The sequence below is a fragment of the Xyrauchen texanus genome, chromosome 42, assembly GCF_025860055.1.
Source record: "Xyrauchen texanus isolate HMW12.3.18 chromosome 42, RBS_HiC_50CHRs, whole genome shotgun sequence".
NCBI classification, from domain to species: domain Eukaryota; kingdom Metazoa; phylum Chordata; class Actinopteri; order Cypriniformes; family Catostomidae; genus Xyrauchen; species Xyrauchen texanus.
In genome coordinates, this window is record NC_068317.1 from 16,025,346 (window position 1) to 16,038,562 (window position 13,217).

The 13,217-nt window shown below is 46.0% G+C and overlaps 1 protein-coding gene across 1 annotated transcript in view; it reads left to right on the forward strand.

Annotated features, from left to right (window-relative positions):
* LOC127635315 (nuclear receptor coactivator 2-like) overlaps window positions 1–13,217 on the forward strand; it is a 147,342-nt gene that overhangs the window by 125,276 nt on the left and 8,849 nt on the right. The window contains 5 exon segments of the mRNA XM_052115246.1: window positions 7,074–7,151; window positions 7,251–7,325; window positions 7,327–7,495; window positions 11,719–11,896; window positions 12,178–12,352. Coding sequence (XP_051971206.1) covers window positions 7,074–7,151; window positions 7,251–7,325; window positions 7,327–7,495; window positions 11,719–11,896; window positions 12,178–12,352 — 675 coding nt within the window.

A 13,217-nucleotide genomic window follows, 5' to 3' on the forward strand; every position in this document is an offset into this window, starting at 1 on the left:
ATTCTAGAACAAATAGTTTTCCACATATGTGAACAGCAGGACTAAATTGTGAAATCTTAATTATTGCCAAGCTGTAGAAAGTTAGATCATCAAATAGTTTATTATGTGTCCAGGAGTGTTGGTTATTCATGTTTTTGAGACGTTATAGACATTACAGCTAATTTTCTATAAAGCTGAATTAATAATTATTATTAAAAGTAATGGCCAGCATCATCCAATGACTACCAACCATGTTAAAATAAAATGATACATTAAAAAATTCTGAATCTATGTACTTCTTATCTATGTCCCATGTCTGCCAAACATGTTGAGTGGTCCAAAAATCATCTGCAGCATGAAACTGAACTTTTGGTCAAATTTTAGGAGTGCACTTAGCTGCATAGAAAGCTATAGGATGCACCCTTGCTCCCTATTTAGTGAATGACTTAAAACATACAGTGTGCTGTCTGTCTGCACTGGTCTCAGAACTGTTCAAAATGCTCCTTATTATCATGCTAACACCATATAAAGCCTATGAAAGCAAAACTTTTCAGCTTTTGCATGAATACATTTGTTCTCAATGTGAAAGTGTATAATAAATATTTAGGAATGCATTTACTAATGTTAATGAATAGAACCATATTGTACAGTGATGATCAAATAAAACAATACCTAAAATCTAAATAAATAACGTATCGGTTACCTAACGTAACCTCGGTTCTCTCTAGATGAGGGAACGAGTATTGCGTAAGCTAGCTTACGCTACGGGAAAGATTCATCTTTTCTGAGATATTGAAGCAAAAAATTATCCTTAATTTTTGTATCCATTGTCAACGCAGTGCGGCAGCTGCAGACCTTGATCGGGCTAGCTATCGAGCTCATAGGTTGCTCTGCGGCAACTGCTGCAGCCTATAGACGAGCTTGGGCGAACTCGCATCCAATGAGAGGCGTCCGCGCGCTCACTGCAACAAAGCCCGCCAAAATGGGCGTGACTAGAGTGCATATAAGCGTAGTTCGTAGGCTGGAACCCTGGTTTTCATTGACTGAAGCGAAAAGTCGCTCATGGCGCGAGCACGGCCGGCTACGCAATACTCGTTCCCTCATCTAGAGAGAACCGAGGTTACGTTAGGTAACCGATACGTTCTCTTACGAGAGGTTCTCTCGTATTGCATAAGCTAGCTTACGCTACCGGAACCCATTGTCAACGCCGTGCGCGCCAAGCATCCATTGTATGAGCCCCAGGGAATTAAGGGGGGACCCGTGGGAGCCCTTATGAGTGGGGAAATAAGAATGCGGGTCATTGATTGTGTAATACATAAGCACATAGTGGGAAGGGAACGACAGAGCGGCAGTGCCGGTCTGTGTGGAATGTGTCCCATCAGTGCAGCTCACCAGGGGAGCTGTAGCGTATTAAACCGCTAGTAGTTTTGCCTGCAGAGCGGGCACTTCCATATTGTAAAATCTGACAAAGGTGGAGGGGGAAGTCCATCCCGCTGCCACACATATGTCGTGAATGGAAATCCCGCTGGACCATGCCCACGAGGATGCCATGCCTCTAGTGGAGTGAGCCCTAATGCCCAACGGGCATGGCAGGTCTTTTGACGCGTATGCAGCAGCAATAGCGTCCACTATCCATCTAGATAGTGTCTGTTTCGAGGCGCGAGACCTTTGGTGCGCCCTCCGAATGAAACGAAAAGCTGCTCAGAGCGTCTGAAAGTGGCGGAGCGCGCATTATACAATCTCAGTGCTCTGACCGGGCAAAGGAGATTGGCGTCGCGTTCGCTAACGGGTGCTGGCAGCGCCGATAGGGAAATGACCTGTGCTCTGAAAGGAGTACCGATCACCTTGGGAACATAGCCGTGTCTAGGCTTTAAAATGACCTTGGAGTCACTTGGTCCAAACTCAAGACACGCAGCGCTGACAGACAGCGCCTGAAGGTCTCCCACACGTTTGACTGATGACAGGGCAGTCAGAAAAATGGTTTTGAGTGAAAGGTATTTCAAATCCACGGATTGAAGTGGTTCGAAAGGGGGGGGCTTTCATAGTTTCGAGAACTATAGAAAGATCCCAGATAGGAACCGATGGGGGCGCGGGGGTTCATCCTTCTAGCTCCCCTGAGGAAGCGGATGACCAGCTCGCTTTTACCCCATGACTGGCCGTGCAGGGTTCAGCTGAACGCCGCAACGGCCGCCACATACACTTTGAGCGTGGATGGGGATCTGCTCTTATCCAGCAGCTCTTGTAGAAATACGAGCAGCGACGACACCCCACATGTCCACGGGTCCAGGTCTCGGTCGGTGCGCCATTTTGAGAACACAGACCATTTTGACGCATAGAGTCTTCTCGTGGAAGGGGGCTCTAGCGTGTATGATGGTGTTTATTACTCCTTCTGGCAGAGCGACGGGTAGTCGTTGATCACCCACGCATGCAGTGCCCAGCGCTCTGGGTGGGGATGCCAAATTGTGCCGCGAGCTTGAGAGAGGAAATCTGCTCTCACTGGGATGGGCCACGGCGCTGTCAGTGACAGCTGCGTAAGCTCCGGGAACCATGTCTGATTCTCCCAACGCGGGGCTATGAGGAGCACCGAGTGACGCTGTTTCCTGATCCTCTGCATTACCTGTGGCAATAGCGAGACGGGAGGGAAGGCATAAAGCGGGCGTCTGGGCCAGTCCTGGGCCAGCGCGTCCTCGCTTTGAGAAAAATATTGGGCAGTGAGAGTTCTCTTTGGACGCTAAAGAGGTCTATCTCCGTTCTGCCGAATAGGTGCCATAACGTCTGGACTGTTTGAGCGTGCAGGGACCATTCCCCTGGGGAATATTGTCTCTGGACAGTCTGTCCGGGCCGTCGTTCAGGTGGCCTGGCACGTGCGTCGCCCTCAGCGAGCGCAGGTGGCACTGGGACCAACTCAGTATGCGTTTCGTCAGATGGAAGAGGTTCCTGGATCTGACACCGCCCTGACGGTTTAGGTAGGATACCACAGATCTGTTGTCCGAACGGACCAGGACGTGGTGACCCTGAATGACCGGGAGAAAGCGCACGCGCGCGTACTCGACCGCTATCATTTCCAGACAATTTATGTGAAGGAGCTTTTCCTGAACTGACCATAGGCCGAAAACCGGAGAGCCCTCGCGAGACCGCGCCCCAACCCGTGTTGGATGCGTCTGTCGAGATGACTTTTCGGCGAGATACAGCTCCCATTGTCACTCCCGCTGATACCATTCGGCCACTGTCCAGGGCTGCAGAGCTGAAATACAGGTCTGAGTCACCTTGATGGGCTGGCGGCCTGTGGCCCAAGCCCGGCGAGACGCGCGGTGTTTAGCCAATGCTGAAGCGGGCGATGTGCAGTAAACCCAGCTGAAGTACTGCTGCAGCTGAGGCCATGTAGCCTAGCACTCTCTGAAATTTCTTCAGAGGTGTGAGGCTGTTCATCTGAAATGACGCTGCTAGTCGCTGCACACGGCGCGCTGTGTAGATAAGCGAGCCGTCATTGCCACTGAGTCTAGTTCTATTCCAAGGAAGGAAATTGCCTGACTGGGCTGTAGTGAGCTCTTGGTCCAATTGACTGCAAGGCCCAAACTGTTCAGATGACTGAGGAGAACTGTCCTGTGAGACAGAAGCTCTGTATGTGATTGTGCCAAAATCAGCCAATCGTCCAAATAGTTCAGAATTCGCAAACCCTGACTCCGCAGGGGTGCGAGCGCCAGCGTCCATGCACTTCGTGAAAGTACGGGGTGCTAAGGACAGGCTGAACGGAAGGACGGTGTATTGATAAACCTGGCCGTCGGGCGAATCTCAAGAATGGCCTGTGACGGGATTTATCTGAATCTGAAAGTATGCATTTTTCAGATCGAGAGAAATAAACCAGTCCCCTGGCGCACATGCGCGAGGAGTTTGCTGGTTGTAAGCATTTTGAACGGTCTTTTGCAAGCGCTTTGTTCAAAACCCTGAGATCTAATATTGGTCTGAGGCCGCCGTCTTTCTTGGGGACAAGAAAATAACGGCTGTAAAACCCCGACTCAGCTCAGGGAGGCGGCACTCTCTCTATGGCCCTTTTGCACAGAAGGTTTGCTATTTCTGAACAAAGCATGCACGCTGCTTCCGTGTTCAAAGTAGTTTCGAGCCGGCTCTGAAGCAAGGAGGACGGCGATCGAACTGTAGCAAATAGCCCTGTTTTATTGTGCTTAACACCCATTCGGATATCCCTGGAATGTCTTCCCACGCTTTGAAGCGTAATGTTAGAGGGTGAATGGCCAAATCGCTCTGATTGCCGCACACAGCAGCTGAACAGAATGTGTGAGCGCTTACTGTGCTTATGCTGGACTGCTCGCAGACAGCATGGACAGGCTGTTCTGTGAGTGACTTCCGATTGAGGTGAATGGGGAAAGAGTCACGTCTGTTAAGTGATGCGCAAGCATAGCCACGGGCACGGGACTTACATACAGAGAAGTGTTTGCTGGCTGTGTGACAGAGCGGGCGTATTCGTGAGCGCATTTATTGACTCTAACACTCGAGTGGTTCGTAACCGCTTTTGAGTGTGCTCTGATGGGGACACGGAACGTGTAATGCTTGTGTGTAGAGCTGAACACTAGATTGTGGGCACATTTTCTACACATAAGGCTGGTCGTGGTGACAGAGCGGCCAGAGAATGGGCGCGCGACGGATTCGTGGGTGCGTTTATTAACCCTAACACTCGAGCGGTCGTAACCGCTTTATGTGAGTGTGCTCTGATAGGGACACGGGACGTGTAATGCTTGTGTGTAGGGGTGAGCACTGAATCGTGGGCACATTTTCTACACATAAGGCTTTATTTTGGGTCGCCGTGGAAACGCCGTTTGAGTGCAGGCAAGCGGGTAATATCACCGGCTTGTTGGCTGCTGAATCCACCACTGCAGTAGCCTGAGAGAAGGGGACTGACAGGGGCGTACGGGACTTACATACAGCTGGCCGTGTGACAGAGCGGGCAGAGGAGGGAGCGCGCGACGGGCTCGTGGGCGCGTTATTAACTCTAACACTCGAGCGGGTCGTAACCGCTTATGTGTGTGTGCTCTGATAGGGACACGGGATGTGTAATGCTTGTGTGTAGGGGTGAGCACTGGATTGTGGGCACAATTTCTACACATAAGGCATGTTTACTCTTTACAAGATTTCTTTGGGTCGCCGTGAAAACGGCGTTTGAGTGCAGGCAAACGGGTAGTATCACCGGCTTGTTGGCTGCTGAATCCACCACTGCAGTAGCCTGAGAGAAGGGGACTGACAGGGGCGAAGCTTTGACGGTGGTCCGGCCGTGGCGGGACTGAGCCGCCGCTTTCTCAACAACGCTAGGAGGACTTCGGTTGCTCAGGTTTCAGTACAATCTTAGGCCGAGGCCCGCAGGGGGCGGCTGTCTGAGCGCTGATCGAGGGCGGCCGCCCTGTCGACGCTGAGAAGTCTGGCTTGTTGAGCTGGGCGCTGTGAAGAGGTTCGTGCAGGAGGCTGGTCACGTGGGCGGCCTGCAGAGGAGCTAGCGCGACGAGGCAGAAAGAGATTCATGGCTTGGGCTCGGAAACGGTCAACAATGCCACTCACTGCGGAACCGAAGAGACCGGACAGAGAGAGCGCGCGTAGTGCGTTCAGCTTCTCCCAAGTCGGCTAGTCAGATCTGAAACAGCCTCTGTCTGTAAGACGGCCATGGAATGCAGAGCAGATGCGGCTTGGCCGGCGGCGGTATAGGCGCGGCCAACACAGGCAGAAGTAGTTCTGCAGGCCTTAGACGGGAGCACCAGCTTAGACCGCCATCTCGCGGAGGGCGGGCAAAGGTGCGGCGTGGAGTCTGTTGGGAGCCTGTTCAGGGGCGGTGACCACTCGAGCCCGAGGCGGTCGACAACCTGTGTGAGGAGTCGCGTTAGTTCCCCTTCGACTCGGCGCTGGTCCTGCTGGATTCCTGGGCCGAGGAGGAGGCGTGTGAGCCTGACCACTCCTCGCTGTCCGAAGCCATGATGGAACAGCCCTTATCCTCCGCTTCTTCGTCCGAGATGGCAGCAGAGCAGCCGCTCGGCCGCAACTGCGCGTCCCGAGTGGGCGGGGAGGGTGATGGCGATGCTCGAGGGAGGGGCTCCGGCGAGGCAATCGCTTCTACCACTGGTTCCGGCAGCCTTTGAGAGCGGCGCTTTTTACTGCGCGGCTGAATGGAAGGCGGCGGGCGGCTTCGGTCCTGAGTGCTTCGAGTCAAGCCCGCAGGGTCGACATCGGAAGCTCCTCACAGAGATCGCATCCGCCTTCAGCGAGGGGGAGCTCTGCATGCCCCAGTCCCAGGCAGAGAGCGCAGATGACGTGGCGGTCTCCGGTGCTGAGAGGGGCGCGGCATGAGGCGCAAGTGGAGCGAGGCATCTTTAAAAAGACGCTCGTACTCTTTTGTAAAGTTCATAAGAACTAGCTTGCTTTAAAAGGATACGTCGCCGGATGGCGTAGCTCGCAGGACGGCTGAAGGTGGCGAAGACGGCCGGCTTCTTCGGCGCTGTCCACGCTTGCTTGATGCCCCTCGAACGGCGACGCGGCTTCCAGTTCAGAGATGCGAAGAGCTTCGCTGAAGAGATGAAAATCAGGGTTCCAGCCTACGAACTACGCTTATATGCACTCTAGTCACGCCCATTTTGGCGGGCTTTGTTGCAGTGAGCGCGCGGACGCCTCTCATTGGATGCGAGTTCGCCCAAGCTCGTCTATAGGCTGCAGCAGTTGCCGCAGAGCAACCTATGAGCTCGCTAGCTAGCCCGCTCAAGGTCTGCAGCTGCCGCACTGCGTTGACAATGGATACAAAAATTAAGGATAATTTTTTGGCTTCAATATCTCAGAAAAGATGAATCTTTCCTGTAGCGTAAGCTAGCTTACGCAATACGAGAGAACCTCTCGTAAGAGAACATGTTTTTTCAACTTTTGAGGGAACGCAGTCCTAATTTCAACATGTGAACATCATGTTTATCAGCACACTGATGCGTGAAATTCATTTTTTAAAGCCGCAGATCAACGAAATTAGAGATGCTACACTTTACAACCATTCCTATTTTTAAACGTGGCCTTTTAATGTCTGATTGGTGTCTATATCTGTCTATTTCCCACAGAATCGGCAGCCTATGATGAATCAGATGACTGGAGTGTCAAACATGAACCTACCTCTACGACCCAACGTTCCAAATCAGGTACATCAGACCACATCCTCCCTTCCTCCATGCTCCCTTCTGCACAAATGTTGACCTCAGCTTGTCTGAAACACATGTGAAACAATCTTTGTCTCCCAGGGGACAATCAATGCACAGATGCTGGCCCAGCAGCAGAGAGAGATGCTGAGCAATCACATACGCCAACGTCAGCTGGACCAGCATCGAGCAGCAGCAGCAGCAGCAGCAGCAGCAGCAACAGCAGCGCAGCATGGTCATGCGAGCCCAGGGCCTCAGCCTGCCGCCCAACATGGCCGCTGCTGGCATGAACAACCCACGGATCCCCCAGGCCAACCCCCAGCAGTTCCCCTATCCGCCCAACTACGGTACAGGACTGGCCTCTCCGCCCCCCTCAACCAGCCCCTTCTCCCCCGGTTCCCCCAACCTTCCCGCCCCCCAGCTCCTCTCCCACAGCACCATGCATGGCTCTCAGATGAGTCTAGCTAACCAGGTGATGCTGGGCAGTCTGAGCGGACAGTTTGGGGCTGTTATGAGCCCACAAATGCAGCACAGTGCCTTTCAGTTCCCCAGCTCAGGTACTGCCTGCCCTTTCTCTATGTCTGTGTGTCATGTGCTTACACACACTCACGCACCTGCAGTCGGCAACACTACAGGCTTAACTTGAGTGATTTGACCATGCAGTGAAAAATAAAAAATGTTTATGGTCAGTTAATATGGTTTAATTAGTAATGTGGTAGTTTAGGTATAGGTCAGCTGTGTTATGCAAAATTAATCTCTCAAAAGTACTAGATGAGCAACTTTTAGTTGCATCTAATTATAAAAATCATGGTAATTGTCGATTAAGCAATTAATGCAGTCAATCTCAGAAAACTGTCAAAAGAATTAACAAAAACAAAAATCATTGACAAAATCAAGCCTATATTTAAGAAATTTTGTTTATTGGCATTGTGACATTCCTAGTTTTTTTGTAGCCTAATATTATGAAAACATATTACTATATATTATATTAATGTATAATTGTAAGTATATATCATATTATTAGTTTTATGGAATATGTTATTTTAATAACTGAAAGAAAATGTTGATTTTATATGATTTGCATTACTGTTTTACAATAATAAGTGAGGTTTTTGCATTAAATTAATAGGAATTTGGGGTGAATAATATTTTTTCGCATTAAGAATTAGGAATTCAATTTGTGGAAATGTGCTTAATTTTCATAATGTTACAGTGCAAAAAATATTTTAATTGTACTGAAAGTACTGTAGACTATATATATATATATATATATATATATATATATATATATATATATATATACATACACATAAACACACACATATAGAGATATAGATATACAGGTGAAACTCGAAAAATTAGAATATCGTGCAAAACTTCATTAATTTCAGTAACTCAACTTAAAAGGTGAAACTAATATATTATATAGACTCATTACAAGCAAAGTAAGATATTTCAAGCCTTTATTTGATATAATTTTGATGATTATGGCTTACAGCTTATGAAAACCCCAAATTCAGAATCTCAGAAAATTAGAATATTGTGAAAAGGTTCAGTATTGTAGGCTCAAAGTGTCACACTCTAATCAGCTAAACACCTGCAAAGGGTTCCTGAGCCTTTAAATGGTCTCTCAGTCTGGTTCAGTTGAATTCACAATCATGGGGAAGACTGCTGACCTGACAGTTGTGCAGAAAACCATCATTGACACCCTCCACAAGGAGGGAAAGCCTCAAAAGGTAATTGCAAAAGAAGTTGGATGTTCTCAAAGTGCTGTATCAAAGCACATTAATAGAAAGTTAAGTGGAAGGGAAAAGTGTGGAAGAAAAAGGTGCACAAGCAGCAGGGATGACCGTAGCCTGGAGAGGATTGTCAGGAAAAGGCCATTCAAATGTGTGGGGAGCTTCACAAGGAGTGGACTGAGGCTGGAGTTACTGCATCAAGAGCCACCACACACAGACGGGTCCTGGACATGGGCTTCAAATGTCAAACGTCTTACCTGGGCTAAAGAAAAAAGAACTGGTCTGTTGCTCAGTGGTCCAAAGTCCTCTTTTCTGATGAGAGCAAATTTTGCATCTCATTTGGAAACCAAGGTCCCAGAGTCTGGAGGAAGAATGGAGAGGCACACAATCCAAGATGCTTGAAGTCCAGTGTGAAGTTTCCACAGTCTGTGTTGGTTTGGGGAGCCATGTTATCGGCTGGTGTTGGTCCACTGTGCTTTATTAAGTCCAGAGTCAACGCAGCCGTCTACCGGGACATTTTAGAGCACTTCATGCTTCCTTCAGCAGACAAGCTTTATGGAGATGCTGACTTCATTTTCCAGCAGGACTTGGCACCTGCCCACACTGCCAAAAGTACCAAAACCTGGTTCAATGACCATGGTATTACTGTGCTTGATTGGCCAGCAAACTCACCTGACCTGAACCCATAGAGAATCTATGGGGCATTCAAGAGAAAGATGAGAGACATGAGACCAAACAATGCAGAAGAGCTGAAGGCCACTATTGAAGCATCTTGGTCTTCCATAACAGCTCAGCAGTGCCACAGGCTGATAGCATCCATGCCACGCCGCATTGAGGCAGTAATTAATGCAAAAGGGGCCCAAACCAAGTACTGAGTACATATGCATGATTATACTTTTCAGAGGGCCGACATTTCTGTATTTAAAATCCTTTTTTTTATTGATTTCATGTAATATTCTAATTTTCTGAGATTCTGAATTTGGGGTTTTCATAAGCTGTAAGCTATAATCATCAAAATTATATCAAATAAAGGCTTGAAATATCTTACTTTGCTTGTAATGAGTCTATATAATATATTAGTTTCACCTTTTAAGTTGAATTACTGAAATTAATGAACTTTTGCACGATATTCTAATTTTTCGAGTTTCACCTGTACATTTAACGTTTTATTTTTATTTTTTAGATGCAGATATTTTCAATTCTGGGGGAATAGTGGTTAAATTAGCATTCATTGGGATTCATTTTAACAGTATGAGATCCGTTTAGTGTTAGATATTGACATTAAGTTCAAGGGCAAACCCTTTCATATCTTGCGATCTTCATATTTACAATATTAACTAAGTTATACGCTTCTGTGTCAGTGATGATTTGGGCTTTTTAATGTCTGCCTGTAGTTGTTTAGCCAAGTACTGTGTGGTAATAGATAATTTTAGCACTTTATGGAATTCATGTAACATTATATAAATACCTACTACTGCAATGCCCTTGAGAGATAACAAGTAGCAGAAAGGAGCAATAATGACACTAGAGGGCAGAAAAGTCACTTGATATTTGCACCACATTAAAATAAGTCCATGTAATGACTATAGATCTATAGATTTTCACTTAAATAGATGACAGAGCCATTATTTAATCAAATCATACAATCTGTTCAATTCTTGATAATTGTGCCTATGTCTTTGCCTGTGCTGTGTGTCATATGTCAGTGTCTGTCTTGCCTAGACTAATTGGCTGATGGTGATCAGTGGAAGCGGAGCAGTTGATTTTTAAACCAATTATGCGGTGACCCAGACCCCAACCACGCCCACTCCCCACCCACCCCTCCTCCTCTGGCTGTCCTAGCCACTAACACTAACCTGCATGTGTAACTCTGCCCTACTGCCTGCTTATAACACCTCTAAACCCTCTATTGTCCCACTGTACATCAGTCCCTCCTGATTCCTCACTTTTGATTATGGAAAGGAAACACTTCACAGAATGATTTCTGCTTTTTCTAAAATTATGATCAGCTAATTAGTTTGGAAATGTAATGATTTTCATTAATTGTGTTGAGACGAGTGTGTAGCTGTGAATGTGTGCTTATAGATAATTATATTTATTATTAGGGCTGTCAAAATGAACATGTTAATGCATATGTTCAATTGGAAAAATATTTTACGGTGTTAATTGTTTTAGTGGATTTTTCAATTTTACATTCTAAAAGTTTCATGCTGCTCTCTGCAAAATCTCTACAAAGCTCTTTAAAACCCGCCCTCCAAACACATATCAGCAAACCACATGTCAGCGAACCTGAATGCAAAATGATTGACAGGCAGAAAATGTTTCAGATAAGAATTTTGCAGATTTGCATCGTATTAAGTGTTTTGAGACATATAGAATCGGTATTATAGTACGCAGTTAGATGAGTAAACAGCAAAAATTGCCAAACCCAGTAATTATCCTGAATTTATTGAACTAAAATGTATTATTAATGGCAAAATTATTTTATATTTAAAATATATCAAATGTATTTACAAAATATTTTAGTTTGTTATATTTTGTTATGCAAGATGCAATAAAATAAGGAAAGTATTTTTCAATTGTATCAATTGACATCCCTAAATTTAATTATCATCAATTTAACTATCAGTTTATGGATTCATATAATGAATAAATCTCAAAAGAGTGTAAATGTGAGTGATGTGTGACTGAGAGTGTGTGTGGAATAAATGCTGTACAAGTAATAACGTGTTTATACATGTTCCAGTATTCTGTGATAAATGTATGTTTCAAGCCAAATTTAGACCACTCATGTCTGCATGTGTGTGCACATGTGTACGTCTGTGTGTCAGGTATGAGTCAGCAGTCGGATGGTGGGTTCGGTGGTGCCGCCACCCCTCAGAGCCCCCTGATGTCTCCCAGGATGGGCCACGCCCAGAGTCCCATGATGCAACAGGCGCAGGGCAACACCTCTTTCCAGTCCTCCCCTGATATGAATGGCTGGACACAGGGAAACATGAATGCCAACAGGTGCAGATATAATCACTAACATCACACACAGCATCAGCACCAGTTGCCTGTATTACCAGTATTATATACAGTGTATGTATGTATATATATGTATATTGCTCTAACTTTTTCTTGTAATTTTGAACTTTGAAAGGTGTGAGTTATTTTGTCTTTGAATACCTTTTAGAGTCATACCTCAAATCTGAACTTTTATTTACAGTAGTAATTACCTGTATTTCGGGTAATGTAGACTTCCTGGTTGTAAGAAGTGTGTCAATACCTTTTTCTGCTTCCTTCCGTAGTATGTTCACTCAGCAGTCGCCACCTCAGTTTGGCCAGCAGGCCAACAACAACATGTACAACGGTAATGGCATGAACCTCATGACCCCCAACTCGAGCAACATGGCCCAAATGGGCAACCAGATGAGCATGAACTCTGGACCTGCGGGGGGGATGTCCAACATGGGCTCCGAACAGGTTAGATATCCACCAGTGGTATTGTTCAGAAAGACACAGGGCCACAGTCAATGACATCTGTCTATCACATGTTTACATAGAAAATCTATTGAAAAACAGTGCAGATTGACACAAACAGTAGCTCCGTGTGAACGACCCCTTAAAATTGTTGCCTTGTTTTATCAAAGCATTTTAGCCATACAGCTGTACTTTCATTGTCTTAATTTTCATAAAATTCCAAGATTGCATCCACTTCTCAAAGTGCATTAACATATTTACCTTTATAAGAGCATACTGAGATAATTCTTTGAAATGTGTGAATGTTTATAGCCTTTTAGTAAATCATTTGAGCTCCACCCTTCCAAACACACTCAAGTGAACTAGAAGGTTTAAAAGCTAGTTGAGCTATCTGCTTTCCAATGCTTGTCAAACTCTCAAACTTTTCATTGCTAATGAAGCACATTTAAATTCCTCAATGTTCCACCCAGGAATATAGTCAAAGTGATAGTGTAGATTTATTGGATGCATTTATTTACTGAAACATATAATGTCTAATGGTCAGATCGTAAGTGTCTGAGGTCACCAAATAGCATAGTCAACTCTGCAACTAGCTCTTGAATAATTTACTCTAATTAGCCCTGTGTAACTTTGCTGATGAGAGGGATGATGCAAAACTGGACATGACAGACCAGTGATGTAATTAGTCACTGGCAATTAGTGCCCGTTTGAGCTGCATATTTGTAGACCTTATAGACTTTGAGTGCTTGTATCAGACACTGGGCTATGAGTCTCTGAGTCACCTTAGGTTTATACCTTCAGACCTTTACTCACACGCACATTCCTACATTACCATAATTAAATCAAACCAAATCTTAATATCTACAAC